Source organism: Heptranchias perlo, chromosome 3 (assembly GCF_035084215.1).
Source record: "Heptranchias perlo isolate sHepPer1 chromosome 3, sHepPer1.hap1, whole genome shotgun sequence".
Taxonomy (NCBI): domain Eukaryota; kingdom Metazoa; phylum Chordata; class Chondrichthyes; order Hexanchiformes; family Hexanchidae; genus Heptranchias; species Heptranchias perlo.
The window spans coordinates 60,517,538-60,538,495 of NC_090327.1; the positions used below are offsets into that span (position 1 = coordinate 60,517,538).

The window sequence follows — 20,958 nt, forward strand, 5'->3', positions numbered from 1 at the left end:
AATTATTGTGAAGTGTGGTCACATCTGACACAAGCAAACATAGTTTCAAATGTAAGCATCTTTACCGACATAAAACCATGGATTCAAATGGGTTAGCTCAGAGCTTATGAAGAACATTGAGCTCCCAAGGTAGAATTAAGTTTTTAAATGTCTTTCAAATATCGGAGTACAATTGTGTGTTCTCAAACTGAATTCCCGCACTAGAGTCGTGAGATAGGGTGCAGTGGTAGATCCTGATAGTGACAATTATACATAATAGATGTCATAATAGACATCATAAATGTCTGAACTTTTATCCCAGCCCAACCAACAAATGTTTTTCCATTTAGCATTGCGGGCGTTTAAAGGAAAAGCATTTCCAGATACTAATAAGATGTCCACTTGTATGATTAGTTTGGTACCTTTAAGTACCAAGCCATCAAATGAAGGCTCCAAGGGTGTTGTGCCAAATCCATCCATGAAAACTGTATGTGTCAAAAGCTCTTGGGGACAACAACATTTCAGGAATGATAACTTTGGGTTTTCTTGCTGTAAGGGAATTTCTCTGACTTAAGACACCAGAAGCTTCTGCACATTTAAATTGCAATGTTCTTTGATTGGATGGTGGCTGACTATTCTGAGAAATGTATCCCCCTTAATGCAGTCAGAAATTAAGGGTACTATGCTTCCAGATAGTCTCTCTTACTCACCATTCCAATGTGATGAGGCCAATCAGCAAAATGATTGCAGCAGTCTCTCAGTACAAGTTTAGCATCCAGTGCAAGGAACACATATGCCGCTGATAAAGTTGTTTCTCCTTGTAAACACAGATCTGCCACTTCCTTGATACAGGTTTACACTGCAAATTATATGACATGACGCATGTCCTTGATGTAACTTGAAAGGATCCAGTAGAATGAAAAGTTCATTGCCTCATATCTATGGTAAGAGCCATCCTCATTACAGATATTGTCTGCAGGTCATGGTACTACTCAGACGTTTGCCCATTTAGCATTGAATACGGAAGGAGACCAATCATAGAGACTAGGGGGCATCAAGACCACCTATCATGACACGATCAAGGGACTGGCCATGACTGTGGGGGGTGGGGGGGGGGGGGAGCTGATGTGGAACGTCAGATTAAAATGGACAAGCAGGGCCAGGAAGTCGGTGGAGGAATGAGAGGGTGAATTCAAGACCAACCCTTTGAGGATGAGAAGTTGCTCAGTGCAAAACCAGACAGGAGAGAGAAGAATTTGGTGAGGAAGGTACTTAGGGTGGTGATAGATGATGAGCATCTTAGAGAGATGGGAGGGCAAATAAAGGGTGAGGTGTTCAAAAGAGCAGAAGCTAGAGGAATAGAGAAAAGGCTAGGGTGGGATCTCAATGTGAATACCATACCGCCATCATGGCAGTTTGGGTAGAGAACGTGGTGTAATGTAATTCAGGTGCTGAGGCCTCAGTGCCCAGGGAAGAGTTCACCAGTTGTGAGCCAGCTCGCTGATGAATCTGCTGTGTATTTCTATGATTTTCTATTTTTCCTTAAAAATATTTTACAATAAGCAGCAATAATCCAGAAACTAGGTAAATTAAAAAGCATTAGAAGTGTTTTTCAGGATAAGCAAATCAGAAGAGCACTCAAGAACATGGAAGACATTTATTCATTCCTTCTACAGATGAAGTATAATTTGGCTCGTTTAGACTCTTCCCCCTATTTACTCAAGTTTCTGAGAGGTGGATAATTGCATAAGTGAAACCTTTGGTAAGATAACACCATGCGGTTTCTCCTTGACCCCTAAGATAATATAGTACAGGTTCATGCTATCATCCTAACATAACAATCTACATTATTCAGCCCTGACCAGTTACATTCCACAGTTGACATTTCCATGTTTTCAACAGTGAAGGAGCCATTAAGCTCAATACAGCTCTTGATTACTGTATTTCTATTTATCCTACCAGCATTGCAACTAGATATTCACCCAGCTTTTTAAAAAAAACTTTTAGGCTACTATTCATGGATTTTGACTATGTATTCAGGTAGATTTCCAGGAAATAGATGTTGAAGTGTTAGTTGACGTGTTAGTTGACATACTGATAATTGCTATGGATGGTACGCTATTCTACATATCTGTGTCTTTATGGAGTTTTTAAAAAAAATCTTGGTGTTGGTGGTGGGAGGAAATAACCCACCATTTCCATTCTTGTTATCGACCCAGTGATCCCAATAGAAAGGCACATGTGTGGATGTTGGATGAGGACAGAATCAGGCTGATCTATGTAGCAGAGGACGAGAAGGGCAGCCATCCTGAAGATGCACCCGTCCGTCTCTTTGATCCTTGCAAGCACCAACTCAGAAGTCAAAGCCATGTGTAGGAGCAAGGGCAAGGAGAAAGATGAGACAGGACACAGCTCTCCAGAGAATGAGCTCACATCCTAGCTCTGCTAATAAAGGGCACTGATGAGGACTTTATAAGACTGATGGGTGTGCATCAGCAATTGCTCAGTGTATTAGACGGTGTTGAGTTGTCCACTTCCAACATGCGTGGGGGCATTGTGCATGGTATCAATGCAATGCAGTCAACCATGGAGCTTGGTGGTTAGCTCAATGAACACTGCAAGGGTGTCCTCAGTAACAGCCTATAGTGACAGCTTCAGTGGAAGCTCAGACTGCTGTCATGACTGCTCTACCATCTCCACAGTGTTCCAGTTTGCATGAAAGCATGGATAAGGGCTTCAGCACTGTCACAGCCAACATGCAGTCTGCCCTATCGCAGATCAGTGCGCATGCTGTGGTGCAGCTCCAAGCGAATGGCTGTGCTTCATGGGAGAGGAAGATACTATTCTCTCGCAGGATTACAGTACACCTGTTCCACTTCCACCAATGCTCATCCTGGTGCCAAGCAGCTAGTTGGGCCACAACTGCCTCAGCAATAGCTGAGATGCTGCAGTTTGCAGCTGGGCCCTCTCAGGTGCGAGCTACTCCAAGTCACCAAACCCGGCCATCTTTTGCCTTCATTGGAAGTGCAGCAGCCTTCCACCTTCCCTGCTGAAGTCACCATCTTGTAGAAGCACCAGAACAGGTAGGCGAGCACTAGAGTTGGGCACTAGGAACTGGTGCCAGGGTGATCCTTAGTTTATGGATTTGGTTGTCTCCATTATCAATAACTTTTTTTTAAACAACAGAATTCTTGGTGTGCTCAGTTTGTTTGGCAAGTATATGTTGACCATGCAATGAGATTTAACAGATAGACCTATGCTGGTGTTTGGATCAAGTACAGTCTTAAGGGGAGTGCAAGGATTGTTGGTGCAGTGGAGTTGGGATAATTTAACTCCAGTGCTCTGGGATGACCGGCTTTCAAAGAGCTTTTGTAGGTGGGATTTGCTTCTCTTGTCTTCCTGCAAAGTAATCTCCATAGGGAAGGAGATGAAGTTTTAGGCTCTAGTAAAGAGCACATCTGTCACCTGTTTGATACAGCCATGCACAGTTGGTTGGCTAATGTTACCTGCTGCAGTCTGGAATGACCTTGAGACATAACAATTGAGGGCCACAGGCAAGCACGAATGTGACCTGATGCTAGGCTGAAGTAGGTGACAAAGCTTTGTGACAGCCTCCCTGATAAAACAAAGCCTCCTCACAGAATTGCAGGTATTAAGTTCTTGGGCTGTAGTGGGGTGAGGCCTTCTGCGAGCTTTCCTTCTTTTGCCTCTTCTCCCTGTAGCTGTAGGTCTGTGGACTATTGCCTGCTGCTCCTCCACTTCTTCCAGGAACAATGGCACCCCAATCATAGTGCCAACCAGAATTACCTGGTCAAATTTCCAGTGTGTAGACTCAGCCAGGTAACTTTTTGGGACGATTAATGTCAACTACAACAGCCAACACAGCCAAAATAGTAAAAATCGCCACATAAGCATGTCAAACTGAACAAACCAGTGATCTTACCTTTAAACAATGCTGGAAATGTTCATGCCTATGCCCATGATTTGTGGGCCTATTTTAGAATTGGTATATAGCTCACTAAAGTGTTGAAAATGGCATTATGGTCCAGCAATGTAGCAGGACCCTCATTTGCATATATTAAAAAGTCATTGGCTGATTTCAGGCAGATATGCTGGATGCCTAATCCAAAATGGTGTTGAGTGTGCTTCCGTGGCAGACCAAGTGGGTGAGACCACAATCCAATTTTCAGGGACCATAGATTCAGCGTCAAACAGGCGGGCACCTATTGGAAACTGCCCCATGACTCCTGGTTGCCAGCAGCTCTGGTGTCCAGTGCAAGTGACCAATCTGCCTTGATCAGCCTAACAATATGACTATGGATTATCACAGCTGAGCCCATTCCTGTCCCCCAAACATGCATGCTTTCTAGTAGGAGTCACTAGCTGGTGAGGAGTAGGAACTCTGGCTGATTTCCTCCCCTAGTTCAGAGGCACTGATGCCAGTTGTCATGCCCCAAATGCTTCCTTAGCTAAGATCAGCAAATTCAGAGCAGGTACCTTTGGGTCTGTATAGTTTAGAGGGAATTAAGGGCTCTACAGTAATGATGTTGTAGGGCATTTAATTAACATCAGCATCTGTGGAGAGAGAAACAGATTTAACTCTGCCCAGAAGCTGCCTGACCTGTTGAATATTTCCAGCATTTTCTGTTTTTATTTCAGATTTCCAGCATCTGCAGTTTTTTGGTTTTGCCTAATGAATATCATTGTTTATGCTAAACACAGTGGTAAGTCTACATAAATGCCAATATTTATTGCCAGCCAAAAACAACAACAACTTGCATTTATATAGCATCTTTAACGTAGTAAACGTCCCAAGGTGCTTCACAAGAGCGATTTCAAACAAAATTTCACACCGAGCCACATAAGGAAGTATTAGGACAGATGACCAATAGCTTGGGTCAAAGAGGTAGGTGAAAAAGAATGAAAACAGTAACACTCTCTCCTACATTCAAGGCTACAATCTAAACTCCAGGTTCAAATGACAGTTATCAACCACTTGTGTTGTCTAAACTCCCAGATTCAATTCCAGCCTGTAACTTGCCCCCAGGAAACAGTTTATTCTTGATGTAAACACTGATTTGCTAATTCTCTGATGACTGACTGCAGGGTGTGCCATTTCTGCAAACAACATTTTATTTTTTGTTTATTCAAAGATCACTCTCAATTAGGACTTCTATAGATTGCATCCTTTTTTGAAATCTACTTCATTGTAACATTTTACACATTTACAGGAAATAATTTTTATAATAGCTGTAATTTTATGGTAAACTTGAGATTTATTTCTATTTCAATTGCTTTTGGGCCCCCTCCACAAAAGGAACACACACCGTTATTTGTGATCCATCCACTTTATTGCAGCAGGATGAGTACTTTTAATTATAGCAGACATAACAAATTAAACAAGAAATTTGTTTGTTTTATCAAACAGAATAGCGGCTATGGAGCTGAGTGATCCTTGAAGTAAGTGTAGTTATAAACATCAGTGCAGCATTACATGGAATACAAACATTTAATATATGGCTTTATAGACATTCCAGTAAATATTAAAAAGTGTACCTATGATTATAGGACTTAATTTTTCAAGCTTCAGCCACCCACAGTGCATTCATCTTTAAAACTTAATGCTGTATGATGCTTATTGCATATTCCAATATTCTTAAAACACAACTTTCCATTATCTATAGCATGATATATGCGTAAGATAGTGTTGGGTATTGTATTATCAACATTCTTGGATGATTAAATGATTGATTGGGAATTAAAATCATGAAAAATTGTAAGGATTGTACTGTGTGCACAATTTGCACTTTTTTCATTTATTACATTTTTGAAACATTTTGAAATGTTAATATAAATGAAAGTAAAGTGATGAGCCGACTGTCGCCTGACAAAGCCATTAAGGGAGTCAAGAAATAAGGTTTATTATTGAACTTTCATTCCAACAACCAGTGTGTTTCACATTCTTATTTTTGAATTAACATCTTTCTTGCCACAGAAGTCATTAGTCCTCTATCGATTCCAGAAGAATGAGCTTTCTATTGATTAACGAAGTGAAGCAGATGCACAATGTGAAGAGCTTCCGACCCAGGTAAACTCAGTAGTGCACCGGCTCCAATCAGTCTGTAAACCTGCTGGTCTGCAGAATCACTCAAGATTATTCTGACAGTACATCAGCGTTACTTACTCTCATTTTAAATGCCAGTGTTTGGGACTCTGCTTACATAATAAAGAATGTAAAACACACAAGGGAATAAGGTACCATAAGAACTGGTATATAGATTGCACCCATGACTCTAGGGCAGTTGGTGGAAGATCTCTGATAGTTTACTGGTCATAAAAACCAGAGTAAAAACAGTTAATTTCTAAATTTCATTTTACAGAGTTTTATACTGAAAGTGCTTACCATAGATTTTATGTTCTCCTTTAATTTATACAGTAAGTACTAAGAAACAACATTCTTTAGGCAAGATGTGTAGTCAGCTCATTATGCACTCAGTGAAAGTGAATGACTTCCTTCTAGCTTGCTCCAACAACTCCAAGCTCAGATCACCCTCTTATGTGCCACTACAAAATTTTCAATTATTACAATAGCATTCCTTATTGATTGAAGCAGGCAATGGGGTGAAAGGATTTTAACAGGACAAACGCAAAGTTACTTTTTGAAATTGTGTTTTCTCATTCTTAAAGAAGAGGGAAATAAGATGGATTAAATGTTTAAGAATCTATGGATCCTACAACACTCCCTAGCAAAGAATGCAGACCTAACTCCTCTGAGGTCTTTGCCAATTGTTTCAACTGAATGAAGCAGACAAGACTGCTCCAAGGTGAGTCACCAACCAATTTTCCCTCTATTTCCATGAAGAAGCATCTGGCCTTTGCTCACTGTCTATTTTGATGACAAGGCCGAGCTTGGGAACTTTTATGGGGAATCACAGGCAACAAACCTGCAATTTCTTACTATTTGTCAGCCATGTTTATATTGAAGGAGAAAAACAACTCTATTGTATTTTTTAAAAAATAGTCTAGGTATCTGAATATAAAGATTAATGTCTCTTTGCATCAAACCTTTTTCCTGCCTTCTCCAGTTCAGCATTTTTGCCGTTCATATCAAAGTTTATCACATCCATGCCTCCCAACCGGCCCACACTCTACCCAGGATATTTGGGTCTGTGGCTTGGTCAATAAGACAGTCCACCTGGCGCTCTACAGAAAGCCCTTCTTCTGGTTCTCTGGCTCGTACATTGTGGTCCTTGTCTCCCATAGCTACAGCCACATAGCTAGCATAAGCCTTTGACTTTTCATGCCCCAACCGTAACTCATCTCTGAAACGAAAACATTAAAATCATTAACATAAATTTAAGAAAAGGCGACTTGTGCATAATACTTAAATCTGGCAGAACAACACTGAAATCTCTTGTAAACTCAGATAACTCAAGGAAAACTATGTTTTACAGATCCAAACACACCAATCAATCCAAATTGCGCTGTGCTATTTTAGTGGCTATACTTTTTAAAAAGTAAGCATACATATAGATGTTTCCTGAGCGTCTTGACACTGTCCAGTTTCGTAACTGAATATACTCAAATAGAAATCAAAATGAATGGAGTCTTTATCTTATTTATATCACAAATTAGTGCTTATGTGCACACAAATTTTTCCAGGCACATTTTTACTCATGCAATGTCAAAGGGAACTTAGTACCTTGATCAGAGGGTTTTAAACTACTGTGTTCTCATTTATCTGAAAACAAATGCATCTGTCCACGACAGTATTGGTAGGAGTGACCACCGCACAGTCCTCGTGGAGATGAAGTCCCGTCTTCGCACTGAGGACACCATCCAACGTGTTGTGTGGCACTACCACCGTGCTAAATGGGATAGATTCAGAACAGATCTAGCAGCTCAAAACTGGACATCCATGAGGCATTGTGGGCCATCAGCAGCAGCAGAATTGTATTCCAGCACAATCTGTAACCTCATGGCCCAGCATATTCCTCACTCTACCATTACCAACAAGCCAGGAGATCAACCCTGGTTCAATGAGGAGTGCAGAAGAGCATGCCAGGAGCAGCACCAGGCGTACCTAAAAATGAGGTGCCAACCTGGTGAAGCTACAACTCAAGACTATATGCGTGCTAAACAGCGGAAGCAACATGCTATAGACAGAGCTAAGCGATTCTACAACCAACAGATCAAATCAAAGCTCTGCAGTCCTGCCACATCCAGTCGTGAATGGTGGTGGACATTTAAAAAACTAACGGGAGGAGGAGGCTCTGCAAACATCCCCATCATCAATGATGGCAGAGTCCAGGACGTGAGTGCAAAAGACAAGGCTGAAGCGTTTGCAACCATCTTCAGCCAGAAGTGCCAAGTGGATGATCCATCTCGGCCTCCTCCCGATATCCCCACCATCACAGAAGCCAGTCTTCAGCCAATTCGATTCACTCCACGTGATATCAAGAAACGGCTGAGTGCACTGCATACAGCAAAGGCTATGGGCCCCGACAACATCCCAGCTGTAGTGCTGAAGACTTGTGCTCCAGAACTAGCTGCGCCTCTAGCCAAGCTGTTCCAGTACAGCTACAACACTGGCATCTACCCGACATAGTGGAAAATTGCCCAGGTATGTCCTGTCCGCAAAAAGCAGGACAAATCCAATCCGGCCAGTTACCGCCCCATCAGTCTACTCTCAATCATCAGCAAAGTGATGGAAGGTGTCGTCGGCTGTGCTATCAAGCGGCACTTACTCACCAATAACCTGCTCACTGATGCTCAGTTTGGGTTCCGCCAGGACCACTCGGCTCCAGACCTCATTACAGCCTTGGTCCAAACATGGACAAAAGAGCTGAATTCCAGAGGTGAGGTGAGAGTGACTGCCCTTGACATCAAGGCAGCATTTGATCGAGTGTGGTACCAAGGAGCCCTAGTAAAATTGAAGTCAATGGGAATCAGGGGGAAAACTCTCCAGTGGCTGGAGTCATACCTAGCACAAAGGAAGATGGTAGTGGTTGTTGGAGGCCAATCATCTCAGCCCCAGGACATTGCTGCAGGAGTTCCTCAAGGCAGTGTCCTCGGCCCAACCATCTTCAGCTGCTTCAACAATGACCTTCCCTCCATCATAAGGTCAGAAATGGGGATGTTCGCTGATGATTGCACAGTGTTCAGTTCCATTCGCAACCCCTCAAATAATGAAGCAGTCCAAGCCCGCATGCAGCAAGACCTGGACAACATCCAGGCTTGGGCTGATAAGTGGCAAGTAACATTTGCGCCAGATAAGTGCCAGGCAATGACCATCTCCAACAAGAGAGAGTCTAACCATCTCCCCTTGACATTCAACGGCATGACCATCACCGAATCCCCCACCATCAACATCCTGGGTGTGACCGTTGACCAGAAACTTAACTGGACCAGCCATATAAATACTGTGGCTACGAGAGCCGGTCAGAGGCTGGGTTTTCTGCGGCGAGTGACTCACCTCCTGACTCCCCAAATCCTTTCCACCATCTACAAGGCACAAGTCAGGAGTGTGATGGAATACTCTCCATTTGCTTGGATGAGTGCAGCTCCAACAACACTCAATAAGCTCGACACCATCCAAGATAAAGCAGCCCGGTTGATTGGCACTCCATCCACCACCCTAAACATTCACTCCCTTCACCACCGGCGCACAGGAGCTGCAGTGTGTACCATCCACAGGATGCACTGTGGCAACTCACCAAGGCTTCTTCGACAGCACCTCCCAAACCTGCGACCTCTACCACCTAGAAGGACAAGAGCAGCAGGCACATGGGAACACCATCACCTGCACGTTTCCCTCCAAGTCACACACCATCCCGACTTGGAAATATATCGCCGTTCCTTCATCGTCGCTGGGTCAAAATCCTGGAACTCCCTTCCTAACAGCACTGTGGGAGAACCGTCACCACACGGACTGTAGCGGTTCAAGAAGGCGGCTCACCACCACCTTCTCGAGGGCAATTAGGGATGGGCAATAAATGCCAGCCTCGCCAGCGACATCCACATCCCATGAACGAATAAAAAAAAAATCAATGTTATGTAAAAACAAACTTGTACTTATGCTGCAACTTTCATAGCCTCAGGATGTCCCAAAGTGTCGGCATTGTTTGTTTTGCTGGCAACACAGCAGGGAACCATAAGGCGCAATGATCTCAATGACCAGTTAATCTATTTTTGGTGATGTTGGTCAGGACACTCTCCTGCTCTGCTTTAAGTAATGCCATAGGTTCTTTTACATCTGTCCAAACCAAGACCCACTCTGCCAACATGTCCCATCCAAGAAAAAGCACCTCCAGCAATGTGGTACCCCCTCAGTACTTCACTGAAGGTAGCCTAGATTATGAGCTCAAGTCCTGAAGTGGGGCTTGAATCTACAACTTACTTACTCAAACACGAGAGTGCTAACAATGAGCCAAGACTGACACTTGTTAAATATATGGATGTTTCAGAACACATCCTTTTTAAATTAATGATGTTATTACTATTAATGTTAATATATAAGAAGGATGTTTTACAAGTAGAATGTCAACCTTTTGATGCAAAGCCCAATGGGGCAAAAAAAAATATTCCAGAAGGTGCATCAGGGTTAGAGACCTAGGCCCCGATATTAGTGGGGAGGCGGGATGGCAGCAGGGGGAGGTGTTTGGGCGCATGGGTAACCCACCCAATAAAATCCGTCCGTTCCCCACTCGATCGCAGGTAAATTGGAGCCACTTAACGTGGCTTCCGGGTTTGGCGTCTGAAACCTGCGCAGCGGGCGGACTATGCACCTGCATCACAGGCTGTCAGCTGGAGGAGCTCTGTTTAAAGGGGCAGTCCTCCAATGGCTGCTTCTGGAGGAAACACCCAAATAGCACAATGGAGCAACCCAGGGGAAAGGCTGCTCCTAGATTCAGTGATGCCTCACTCCAGGTGCTACTGGATGGGGTGAGGAGGAGGAGGGCTGTTCTACCCGGTGGACAGGAGGAAGTGGCCTGCCTCGAGGTGGCAGAGGAGGTCACCAGCAGCAGCAACATCTTCCGCACCTGGATCCAGTGCAGGAAGCGCTTCAATGACCAAACTAGATCAGCTAAAGTGAGCACACTTACTCATTCTCCCACGTTCCGTCTTCCACATCACCGCCCCCACTCCCCAACCCATTCTGCACTGCCAACACTACTTTATCACATCCCTCCTCACATCCACTCAAAGCTCATCCTCAACTTACCTGCACTTCCTCACCTCCCCAGTACTCACCCCACCACTACCACTCAACCCAATCCTCGTACAATGTCATGGCTCTGTCTCATACTCACCCCTCTGATGCATCTATTTCACGGTAAGCCGCACCCAAACCAATGCATTCGGCGGTTGGCCACGTCACCATCACCCACTCATGTGTTCTCTACTTTCTCCTCTTATAGGAGAAAAGAGCCCAGAATGCACAGGAGAGGGCGAGGACCGTAGGAGGGCCACAACAGGTAGTCGTGCTCACAGACGTGGAGCAGGAGGCGCTGGAGTTGAGCCACACCCTCGAGTGCCTGTCCGTCGGGGATGCCGAGACTGGCTCACCGTGAAAGAGATGCATCAGAGGGCGAGTACGAGACAGAGCCATGACATTGTACGAGGATTGGGTTGAGTGGTAGTGGTGGGGTGAGTACTGGGGAGGTGAGGAAGTGCAGGTAAGTTGAGGATGAGCTTTGAGTGGGTGTGAGGAGTGACGAGAGAGAGTAGTGTTGGCAGTGCAGAATGGGTTGGGGAGTGGGGGCGGTGATGTGGAAGACGTAACGTAGGAGAATGAGTAAGTGTGCTCACTTTGGCTGATCTAGTTAGGTCATTGAAGCGCTTCCTGCACTGGATCCAGGTGCGGAAGTGGGTCCCTGTCCGCAGTTAGTTGGGGTTACACGTGGTGAGTCACCACACACGTGAGCATGAGCAGACACTGGTGGCAGGGGCAGCTGTGGAGAGTCCACATCAGTGGGAGCACTCTTCTCCAGGCTCTGCTCAGCCGGATACAGATGCTGAACCCTGGGGGCCATCCATTAAAAGCAGAATGATCGAGGGGCAGCAGCACATTTGTGAGGTGCCACACACACTCTCCGCAATAAAGCAGAGGATGGAGGAGTCCAACTCCTGCGTGAGTGGAATGGTGGCACAGGTAAGGGAGGGCATCTCAGATACTGTCACAGGGACATGAGGGCATCTCTGAGAAAGTGTCGTGGGTAAGTGCGGGAATGTTTGCGATGGAGGGAAGGCTAGCCTCCATGGAGCTTCAAGTACGGCTCACAAATGTGTCCATTCAGGCCCTGACAACAGCCGTTCGGACTCAGGGTGAACAACATTCTGCTGCCTTAAACAGGCAGGCAGATACTCTAGCACTGGCCTTACAAGGCTTCACACATGTTCTCCAAACTGTCGTCCAGCAGAGTGGTAGGAGTGGTGTGGGCCTGGCCCAGGGGAAGGAGCATCTCACCCGTCACCCCCCTCTCAACCAGTACCCGCAATGCTGCCTCCTCCCCAGGTGGCCGAGTCTGTCCCTGCACAGGTGCAGGCGGAGCAGTCTTTGGAGGGGCCCTCAAGGGCACCGAAACCCAGAGTGTGTAGGCCCAAAGCATCTAATCGGTCAGGGCATGAACAAGAGCAACCTTCCCCTACCTCTGCTGCAGCCACAGGGGATGCACCACTTAGGAGCAGTCAGAAGCGAAAGGCGAAGGTTTTGTAAGCACAGAGGGGATGCACAAGGGTGTTTGACGGTTGGTCATGTTTTTTATTTCTATTTGCTTTTTGTTAACGCACATTAAATATTATTATTGTCACCACGTACTGCCATGTCTTGGCCATTCTTGATTGGCTTCTGTAATAAGGCCCTTTCATGAGGTTCACCATGAACGCCCACGCTTGATGGCATCTATTGGGTCACTCTACAGTGGGCGTATTTGTAATTGCAAGACTGTTTTGTGCAGGGAGTTGGGGTTGGGTGGGGAGGGCTGATGTGGCCGCTGCTTTGTCCAGGTGGTGAGGATTGGACTGTTCACACTGTCTGATGTTAGGAGAACCGTTCACATATCAGTGATTCCCTGGCCTGACGAGCAGCCAGGTGAGCCGCTGTTCTGCCCTTGGGTTGCTCCTCCTTTGCCGCCTCCTCAATGTGGGTGGCAGATGTGGATGGTGCCTCCTCAAGCAGCACCCCTCACTATTGTGCCATGTTGTGCAGGGCATAACACACAACTATAATGTGTCCCACTCTGGTGCATATTGAAGCGTTCCCCCAGAACGATCAAGGCATCTGAAGTGCATCTTGAGCAGCCCTATAGCATGCTCAATTATAGACCTGGTAGCGATGTGGACGTTGTTATATCAACGCTGTTGCTCGGTGGTGGGGTTCCTCAGAGGTCTCATGAGCCACGTTTGCAGGGGGTATATCCCTTGTCCCCTAGGAGCCAGCCCTTACGGGTGTTCGGTGCGTGGAAGAGGGGCGGGATGTTGGACTCCCAGAGGATGAAGGAATCGTGGCAGCTGCCAGGGTATCTGGCGCACACGTGAAGGAATCTCTTGCGGTGGTCACAAATGAGCTGAGTGTTGATGGAGTGATATCCCTTCCTGTTGATGAACAGTCCTGGCTCGTGTGGAGGTGCTCATATTGCTATATGGGTGCAGTCGATCACAACCTGCACCCGAGAAGTCAGTCACAGCGTGGAATCCCATTGCCCTCTCCGTCTGGCTGAGGTCATCCATGGGGAAGTTGACGTAGTGCGAGGCCCTGCGAAACAAGCCGTCAGTGACCTGCCTTATGCACTTGTGTGCAGACGACAGAGACCCCGGCGATATCCCTGGTGGCACACTTGAATGATCCGGAGGCGAAGAAGTTGAGGGCAGTGACTTTGATAGCGACAGGTAAGGAGATGCTGCTCGGCTCAGCCGGGAGTAGCTTGGCATGAATTAGGCTGCAGATGTCTGCGACTATCTGATGACTGACTCTGAGCCCCCGTATGCACTGCTCCTCAGAGAGGTCCAGGAAGCTGAGCCTTGGACTGTAGACCCCGTTGCGAGGGTAGTGCCTCCTGCAACTTTGCTCTCTGTTGTTGCCCTGTGTGCTGTTGTGCAAGTGCCTGTGGAGTTCCACGTGGCGGAGGTGGACGCCGTGCCTGGCAAGGCTGGTGACGTTGCTCGTCCTCGGATGAAGTTATGAATACAGCCATGGCGCCCCCCCCCCCCCCCCATCCTGACGGTGAGAGTTTGAGGGGGTCCGCAAAGTAGGTAAATGTGCTTGCACAGCAGAGTTTTGGGTGGAAAGTAAGAATTTTGAGTGAAAACACAAAGGTCTTGCAGCCAAAACTTTGTCTGAAGTGACAGTGTCCTGCTGCAATAAATGAGGTTTCTTCCCCACCTGTCAAATGATCATTTGCATCTCCCACTGGCTACTGGCTGAAACACATCTGCTAGAACAGAGAGTGTTTACCACAGCACGGGAAACACGCTGAGGATCGTTCAAAATTGCACCCCTGCCAAAACGTCTACTCAATGAGGTATCTCAAGTACTTCAACTATCTGTCAAGGTATGTTAATCATCATCCCGCCGGCTTTAATTGCCGGTGGGAGTCCTGCATTCGGGAGGCGCGCGCGCACCCGAACGCATCACTGGGGAACCCGGAAGTCCGCCATCCGAAAATCGACCCCCTAGAGCTTTAGTATCTAAGCAAATAAATAGCAAATTGCATTTAATATTGTGAAATTTAAAGTAATGCAAATCACCACTAAAAAATAGCGAATGTGAATATATGAAATATTCTTTCACTTAAGTCAAAGGCAGCAGTAAAATTATTTAGATATACTAACTGACCAAAAAACAGCATCATCCTAAGGCAAAGGAAATACAGTGTTAAGCATGCATAGTATTATTGGACTATCTCTAAGCGGATACACTAAAAAGCAAGGGTGACTTCTTGTTTTGTTCCCTGTAATTACAGAAAGATCCAGGCATTAGAAAAGGTGGAGAGGTTTAAGGAGCTGAATCTGTTTTCAATGAAAAAAGCCTTGGGGGTGGGCAACATATGATGAAATTCAAATAAAATACTGAGGGTAATTTGTAGGGTGGATGTGGAGAAATTCATTGTACTAAACCAGGAAGAAAGAACTAAGAAATCACGTTCAGTAACTTGGAGCAAGAACTCCATATTCACACTTGTTATCCAACAGTGTGAATGGGTCTTGTACGCAAACTCAAATCTTATTTCTTAGGTTGCTACAAAATTCAGTTTTATAAGCAATAACCACATTAATTTCAAATATAAAACCAACCAACCTGGTAATAGCAGCTGGGTTAGCTCCTTCAAGCTTCCGTTTGGCGTAGTTGACCTTCTGCATTGGATACCAGTTTATTTCATTTGTGTTGACGTCCTTATTCCATGTCCCTCCTTTTTTTAATTGTTTCAGCTCAAGGTTCTGCAAAAGGGGAGAAATGTGAACAGTACTGCTTAAAAAAAAGTGCATAACAAACTCTTTGAATTAAATTATATTCCACATCCTTTGGGTAAGTAAACCATTTATCCAGAAAAATAACGACTATCTGAAGTAGTTTTGACGTTTTTTGAACCCTGCACTCAACAAGTTTTACCTATCAAGTACATAATAAGGAGAAACCACAATAAGAATTGCGAACGCACAATTCACAGCCCCCTGAACCGCAGACTAACTGGTGCTAAGGAGGCTGGTGGGTGAGTAGTGATTATCACTATAACATGATAACAGCTCTCTTCAGGTACCTCTCCTTTTCAGCCTGATGAGGTAACTAATATAAGGACAGTGGTTATGCATCATATGGAACTCACCTGCAGGGAATCCTCTCTCCAGATCCTCTGTGCTTACCATGTTGTGGCAAATTATACCTCAGCACCCAGAACATGATCTCCACCCAAGGGTTTTTGATTTAGTGCTCGTTTAAATACCAGACCACTGTGGTATTTTACCTTTTCTTGCGTCAGGCTGGAAATGTTACTGTTTCTTCAAATGCTAGTTGGAATTACGTACTTTCAGTTCACCTCTGCCCCAGAATTGGGAATATAATTAGACAGAAAGGAATCAATGATACTCGTCAGGATAGGAGGAAGTAAAAGCGACAAGGTCGTATTTTCCAATATACTGCTCTAATCCTTCACAACTGATTTGGTTGTGCTGCAAAACTCACCTACACTAGTGTTGTCCAATACATTAGCCACTAGTGGCTAATTGGGAATCTAGCTAGGGCTAATTGCATTTTTGATTGGTAAATAAAAAATGAGTAATAGACACCGTCGTTGGCCATGTGATCTCAATACTCATATTCCCACGGTGTATGCATGTGTACTTTAACCTTTTTGAGAGTTTGTCGGTAAAATGGTGAGATGAAAAGCAGAATGAGAGTATTTTTTGATCACTGTGAGTGCTTTACTTTGCTAAGTAAATATACACGTGAAGGACATTTGCCTGTATTGTGCGAGTGCACGTATTAAGACGTTTTCTATTAAAATTAGTGCATGTGGTTAAAGTGGTGTCACCGTAGCCACACCCGTGTCTAGTCAGCAATTTCTATTGGACAATATTGACCTATACTTCCCAATGTAAGAATACAGATGCATTGTTAATCTTTAGCAGCCTTATGAACAGCCATGTCTGGAGGCACAAGTGTGGCAGCAAGAACTGCCCTGACAATTAAGCCACTTTAAAATAGAGACAACCATATTTCAAACACAAACTACAGCAGTAGTATCTTGAACAGGGAAAACTTAAAGAATGAGAGCCACTGAAAACATGACCTGGCATAATTCGCAAGTAAAGAAGCAGAATAAAATTGACAAGTCAATGAGCTTGAAAATTGGTGTTGATGCAGCCATTTACTGTTGAAGATTTTGACAAAGGAGACAATCATCCCATTTTTCATTCAGGCTCTTCATACCTCAGAAAGCAATGTAGATTTCACATTATACTTTGTTTGGTTACAGCCAATTCAAATCATATTACATCATTTCTGAGGTTCCCAACAGATATGAGATGCATCACACTAAAACTGCAGCCGAAGAATCATGAAATCATTCATTTTAATTACAACACAGTATCACTGCTCCTTTCCATTGCCAGCTACCTTCCAGTCTAATGATGGCTCTTTCACAAAGACGTCCATAGTACTGAGGAGAAGATCTGGATCTAGACGGAACGCTCGCAATCCATGCACCATAATGCTGTAGATAAGGCCAGATTCCTTCATTGGGAGCATGAGGTTCAGGAACTGATGGGTTAGGCGGAATGGCATCAACTCGGGCACTGGCAGAAACTAAAAAGAACACAGAGCCATAACCAACACTTAAACCTTACAACATATAGATTTAAAAATAAGCACATTTTTTCTATCACCCATTTCTGGTTTTAAAAAAATTGTATTTTCTTAAGATTAAAATTACAAAGTGGCAAATGTATATAACCACAAAGCTTATCCTAATCCAACTATGGATTTATATCCAATATACATTTTGTAAAAATACTGAAGAATGTTCAGATTCAATCCAAAATTAGAAGTAGATCAAAGGCAGCACTAGTTCTGCAGTCTCTTTTCTCGTCCACTCCACCCATTTTCTTCTGAAGGTACTGACTTACACCAGGATACAGTTCCAGTGGCGCTGTTGACCTTCCAGTATCTCACCCAATATGACCATACTTCACACGAGCCTAGACACCGGGGGCTCGAATTTAGCAGGCCTGCGGGTTCCCAGCGGGTGGTCCTCCGGGAGCGTCGAAAACGCGGACGGCGAAATTAGTGGGTTGCCCACGCGATCGTAGCAGGCAACACACTAATAGGAATCAATTACCTGCTCCTCCGGGGTCCACGGCGCTGGCCTGCGCGTCGGTCGGGCTGCGCATGCGCAGTACGATCTGTCAGCTGGAGGCTCTCTAGTTAAAGGGGCAGTCCTCCACTGACAGATGCTGCAACCAATGGGACAAATTGCAGCATGGAGCAGCCCAGGGGGAAGGCTGCTCCCAGTATAATGATGCCTCATCCCAGCTATCATCAGATGGGGTGAGGAGGAGGGGGAGGACACAGATCTTCCCCCCGGCGGGCAGGAGGAAGCGGCCTGCCTCTGCCACCAAGAAGGCCTGGCTCGAGGTGGCAGAGGGGGTCACCTGCGCCACCAACATATGGCCCACCTGCATACAGTGCAGGAGGCGCTGCAATGACCGCAGTAGGTCCGCCACAGTGAGAACACGAAGTCTTTCCCCTACACTCCGTCTGCCACAACACTGCCCCCACCCCAAATCTCCTTCGGCACCGCCAACACTATTCTGTCACATCACCCTTCATACCCACTCACACCCCGTCCTCATATTACCTCCACCTACTCACCTCGCCAGTACTCACCCTGCCACTAACACGCAACCCACTCCTCATACAATCTCATTGCTCCATCCCATACTCACCTTCTCGTGCATCTCCCTCACGGCCAGCCTCACTCAACCTGCCACCACCTGTGCTGCAGCCACAGGGCATGCATCACATATGTGCAGTAGGCAGCGTAAGGCAAACGTCTCGTCAGCATGAAGGGGGTGCACAAGGGTGTCTGAGGGTTTGTCATGGGTGTTACCCATATTGAATTTCAGAGCAACAAACAGCACACATTATATTGACACCACCACTGCCATGTCTCCGCGAATCCTGTCCGTTGTGTCCAATAATGCCCGCTCCTGGGTATCACTATGAGGACCCACCACTGATGCCACCCATCGTGTTACTGCAGAGTAGGTGCAGGTGTATTTGCAGGGCTCGTCCGCGCAGACGACTGAGAGACATCGGCGGTGTAGCCGGCTGCACCCTGGAAGGATGCGGAGGAGAAGGTGTGGAGGGCAGTGGTGACTTTGCCAGCGACAGGTAAGCAGTTGGTGCTGGGGCCAGCCAGGAGCAGCTCGGCATGAAAGAGGCTGCAGATCTCCACGACTACATGTCGAGCGAATCTGCACCTCCCTGTGCACTGCTGCTCGGAGAGGTCCGGGGAGCTGCACCTCGGTCTGTGGACCCTGTGGCGAGGGTAGTGCCCTCTGCGACGCGTCTCTCTCTGCGGTAGCCCTCCCTCCTGCTGTGCAGGTGGGCGTGCAACAACACAGTGTTGGGGGGATCCACGTCTCTGCGGCGGACGGCGTGGACTGCGAGGCTGCTGGTGCTGGTCATGCTCTTCGTCCTCCGAGGGTGTCCACACACCACCCAACTGGCAGGTGTTGGTCTGAGGGGTTGTGCAGGGTAGGTGTGTGGTTCCTCGGACTGGGGCTGCGGTCTCGTGTCGGTCTGTCCTCTGGCTTGGCGGGGGGTGGTGGAGGGCAGGGGTTGCCCTATGTGACGCGGTGGCCTCCTGCGTGGGTGAGGGCTCTCCCCCGTGGAGCGCACCTTGGCACCTGCCACAGGCTGCTGGCTGCAACATGCCTGGTTGGATGGAGACTGTTTCCCCCAGTGTGGGAAACTCACTGCCTTGAACCTAAAATCCCACACTTCCTCTTTTGACAGCTGCTTCAGCTCATTAACTGACCACAACGAGCAAGTTAAGTACTCTCAAGTGGAACCCCGCTGGCTTTAATTGCCTGCGGGATTCCCACCAGCGGGGCTTGCGCGCGCAGCCCCGCACGTCAGCGCGGTACCCGGAAGTGGCCGGGATTTCGTCGCGATCCGGTCACGTGACCGGAGATCGGGATTTTCGGGGCCCCCCCGCTGGAAACCCGCAGGTAACCCGACCCTAAAATCGAGCCCCGAGTGTTTGCAGCTGAGCCCACTTCTGTTAAATAGAGTTAAGTAGAGGTGGAGCATTTTGCCAAAAGATGAGAATTTTTTTTAAAAAATGGTTGTCCAACAAGATGACGCTTGCTGCTTACTGAAATATCCTTATTGCTTGCTACATAGCATTATAATATATGGTTGGTACACTGCAGGTAGGTCCTGTGACTCACCACACAACAAATTACTGAACTGCCTTGAGAAACTCCATGCACAGGTGTGAAGATTTCCCAGAAAAGAAAGGAAAACTGGAAGGTTAGCTGCAGAAACATCGTGGTGAATGGAGGGCCAAAGGCTAGACAGTGGAGAAATAAAAAGTGCAGTTGTAAGTGACTTGGGGGAGTGTTTTTCCAGGGGTGGACACAGAAGGGAGTGGGGTTTGGAGGGGGGAGGGGGATGTGAGCGGAGAGGGATACAAGGAAGTGATCAGAGACGGCCTTGTCTGTGATTGAAATGATGGGAGTAGAGGGGCCATGTGAGATGGCAAGGTCGAGGGGGTGGCCACGAACATGGGTAGAGGAGTTAATGTGAAGGAAGAGATTAAGGGAGGATAGAATGGCAGTGAACTCTGAGGAGAGAGAACATGATGAGTTGAGATGGAGGTTGAAATCATCAAGGATTAGAAGTCGCTCGGTGCAGAGGCTGAGGAAGGAATGCAGTGAAGATATCTTGGTGAGAAACTCGGCATGATACTTCGGTGGGCAGTAGAGAACGAGGATTTTAAAGGAGAGGTGAGAGGGGTGAAATAAGGTGAGATGCTCAAAAGGAAGAGGAGGTGCCAGAGGAGTAGGGGGGACAGACCAAAGTGGTAATAAGGGCCACACCGTCACCACGGCAGTCTAAGCGGGGCAAGTGGTGGAAGATATAGCCAGGTGGGGAGGCTTCATGGAGGGGAAAGGTGTCATCACCCCTCAGCCAGGTCTCCATCAAGGCCATGTCATCAATGCAATCATTCACAATAAGCTCATGGATGGCAAAGGCCTTGTTCACAAATGAACAGACATTCTGGAGGGAGATGAGGAGAGGTGCGGTGATAGCTGATCCACTGGCAGAGTCCAGCGCTGGATGGGGTGAGTGGGACGGGAAGGAGATTGGCAAGATTAGCCCCCAGAGACACACTGGACAGGAAAGTTGGTGAGAGAGTAGGATGGAGCAGTTGGGGTTGCTGCTCGTAAAGGAGATAGTGATGAGTGCCTCAA

At 46.5% G+C, this 20,958-nt stretch overlaps 1 protein-coding gene across 2 annotated transcripts in view; it reads right to left on the reverse strand.

Moving 5' to 3' along the window:
* Positions 1 to 5,308: 5,308 nt before the first annotated feature.
* prkdc (protein kinase, DNA-activated, catalytic subunit) overlaps positions 5,309 to 20,958 on the reverse strand; it is a 253,759-nt gene continuing 238,109 nt past the window's right edge. For both annotated transcript variants that reach the window (XM_067979911.1, XM_067979910.1), the window contains exons 84-86: positions 17,093 to 17,281; positions 15,278 to 15,417; positions 5,309 to 7,301 (exon numbers count right to left, since the gene is read on the reverse strand). In XM_067979911.1, coding sequence (XP_067836012.1) covers positions 7,097 to 7,301; positions 15,278 to 15,417; positions 17,093 to 17,281 — 534 coding nt within the window. In that variant the 3' untranslated portion in view covers positions 5,309 to 7,096. The remainder of the gene's footprint in view (positions 7,302 to 15,277; positions 15,418 to 17,092; positions 17,282 to 20,958) is intronic.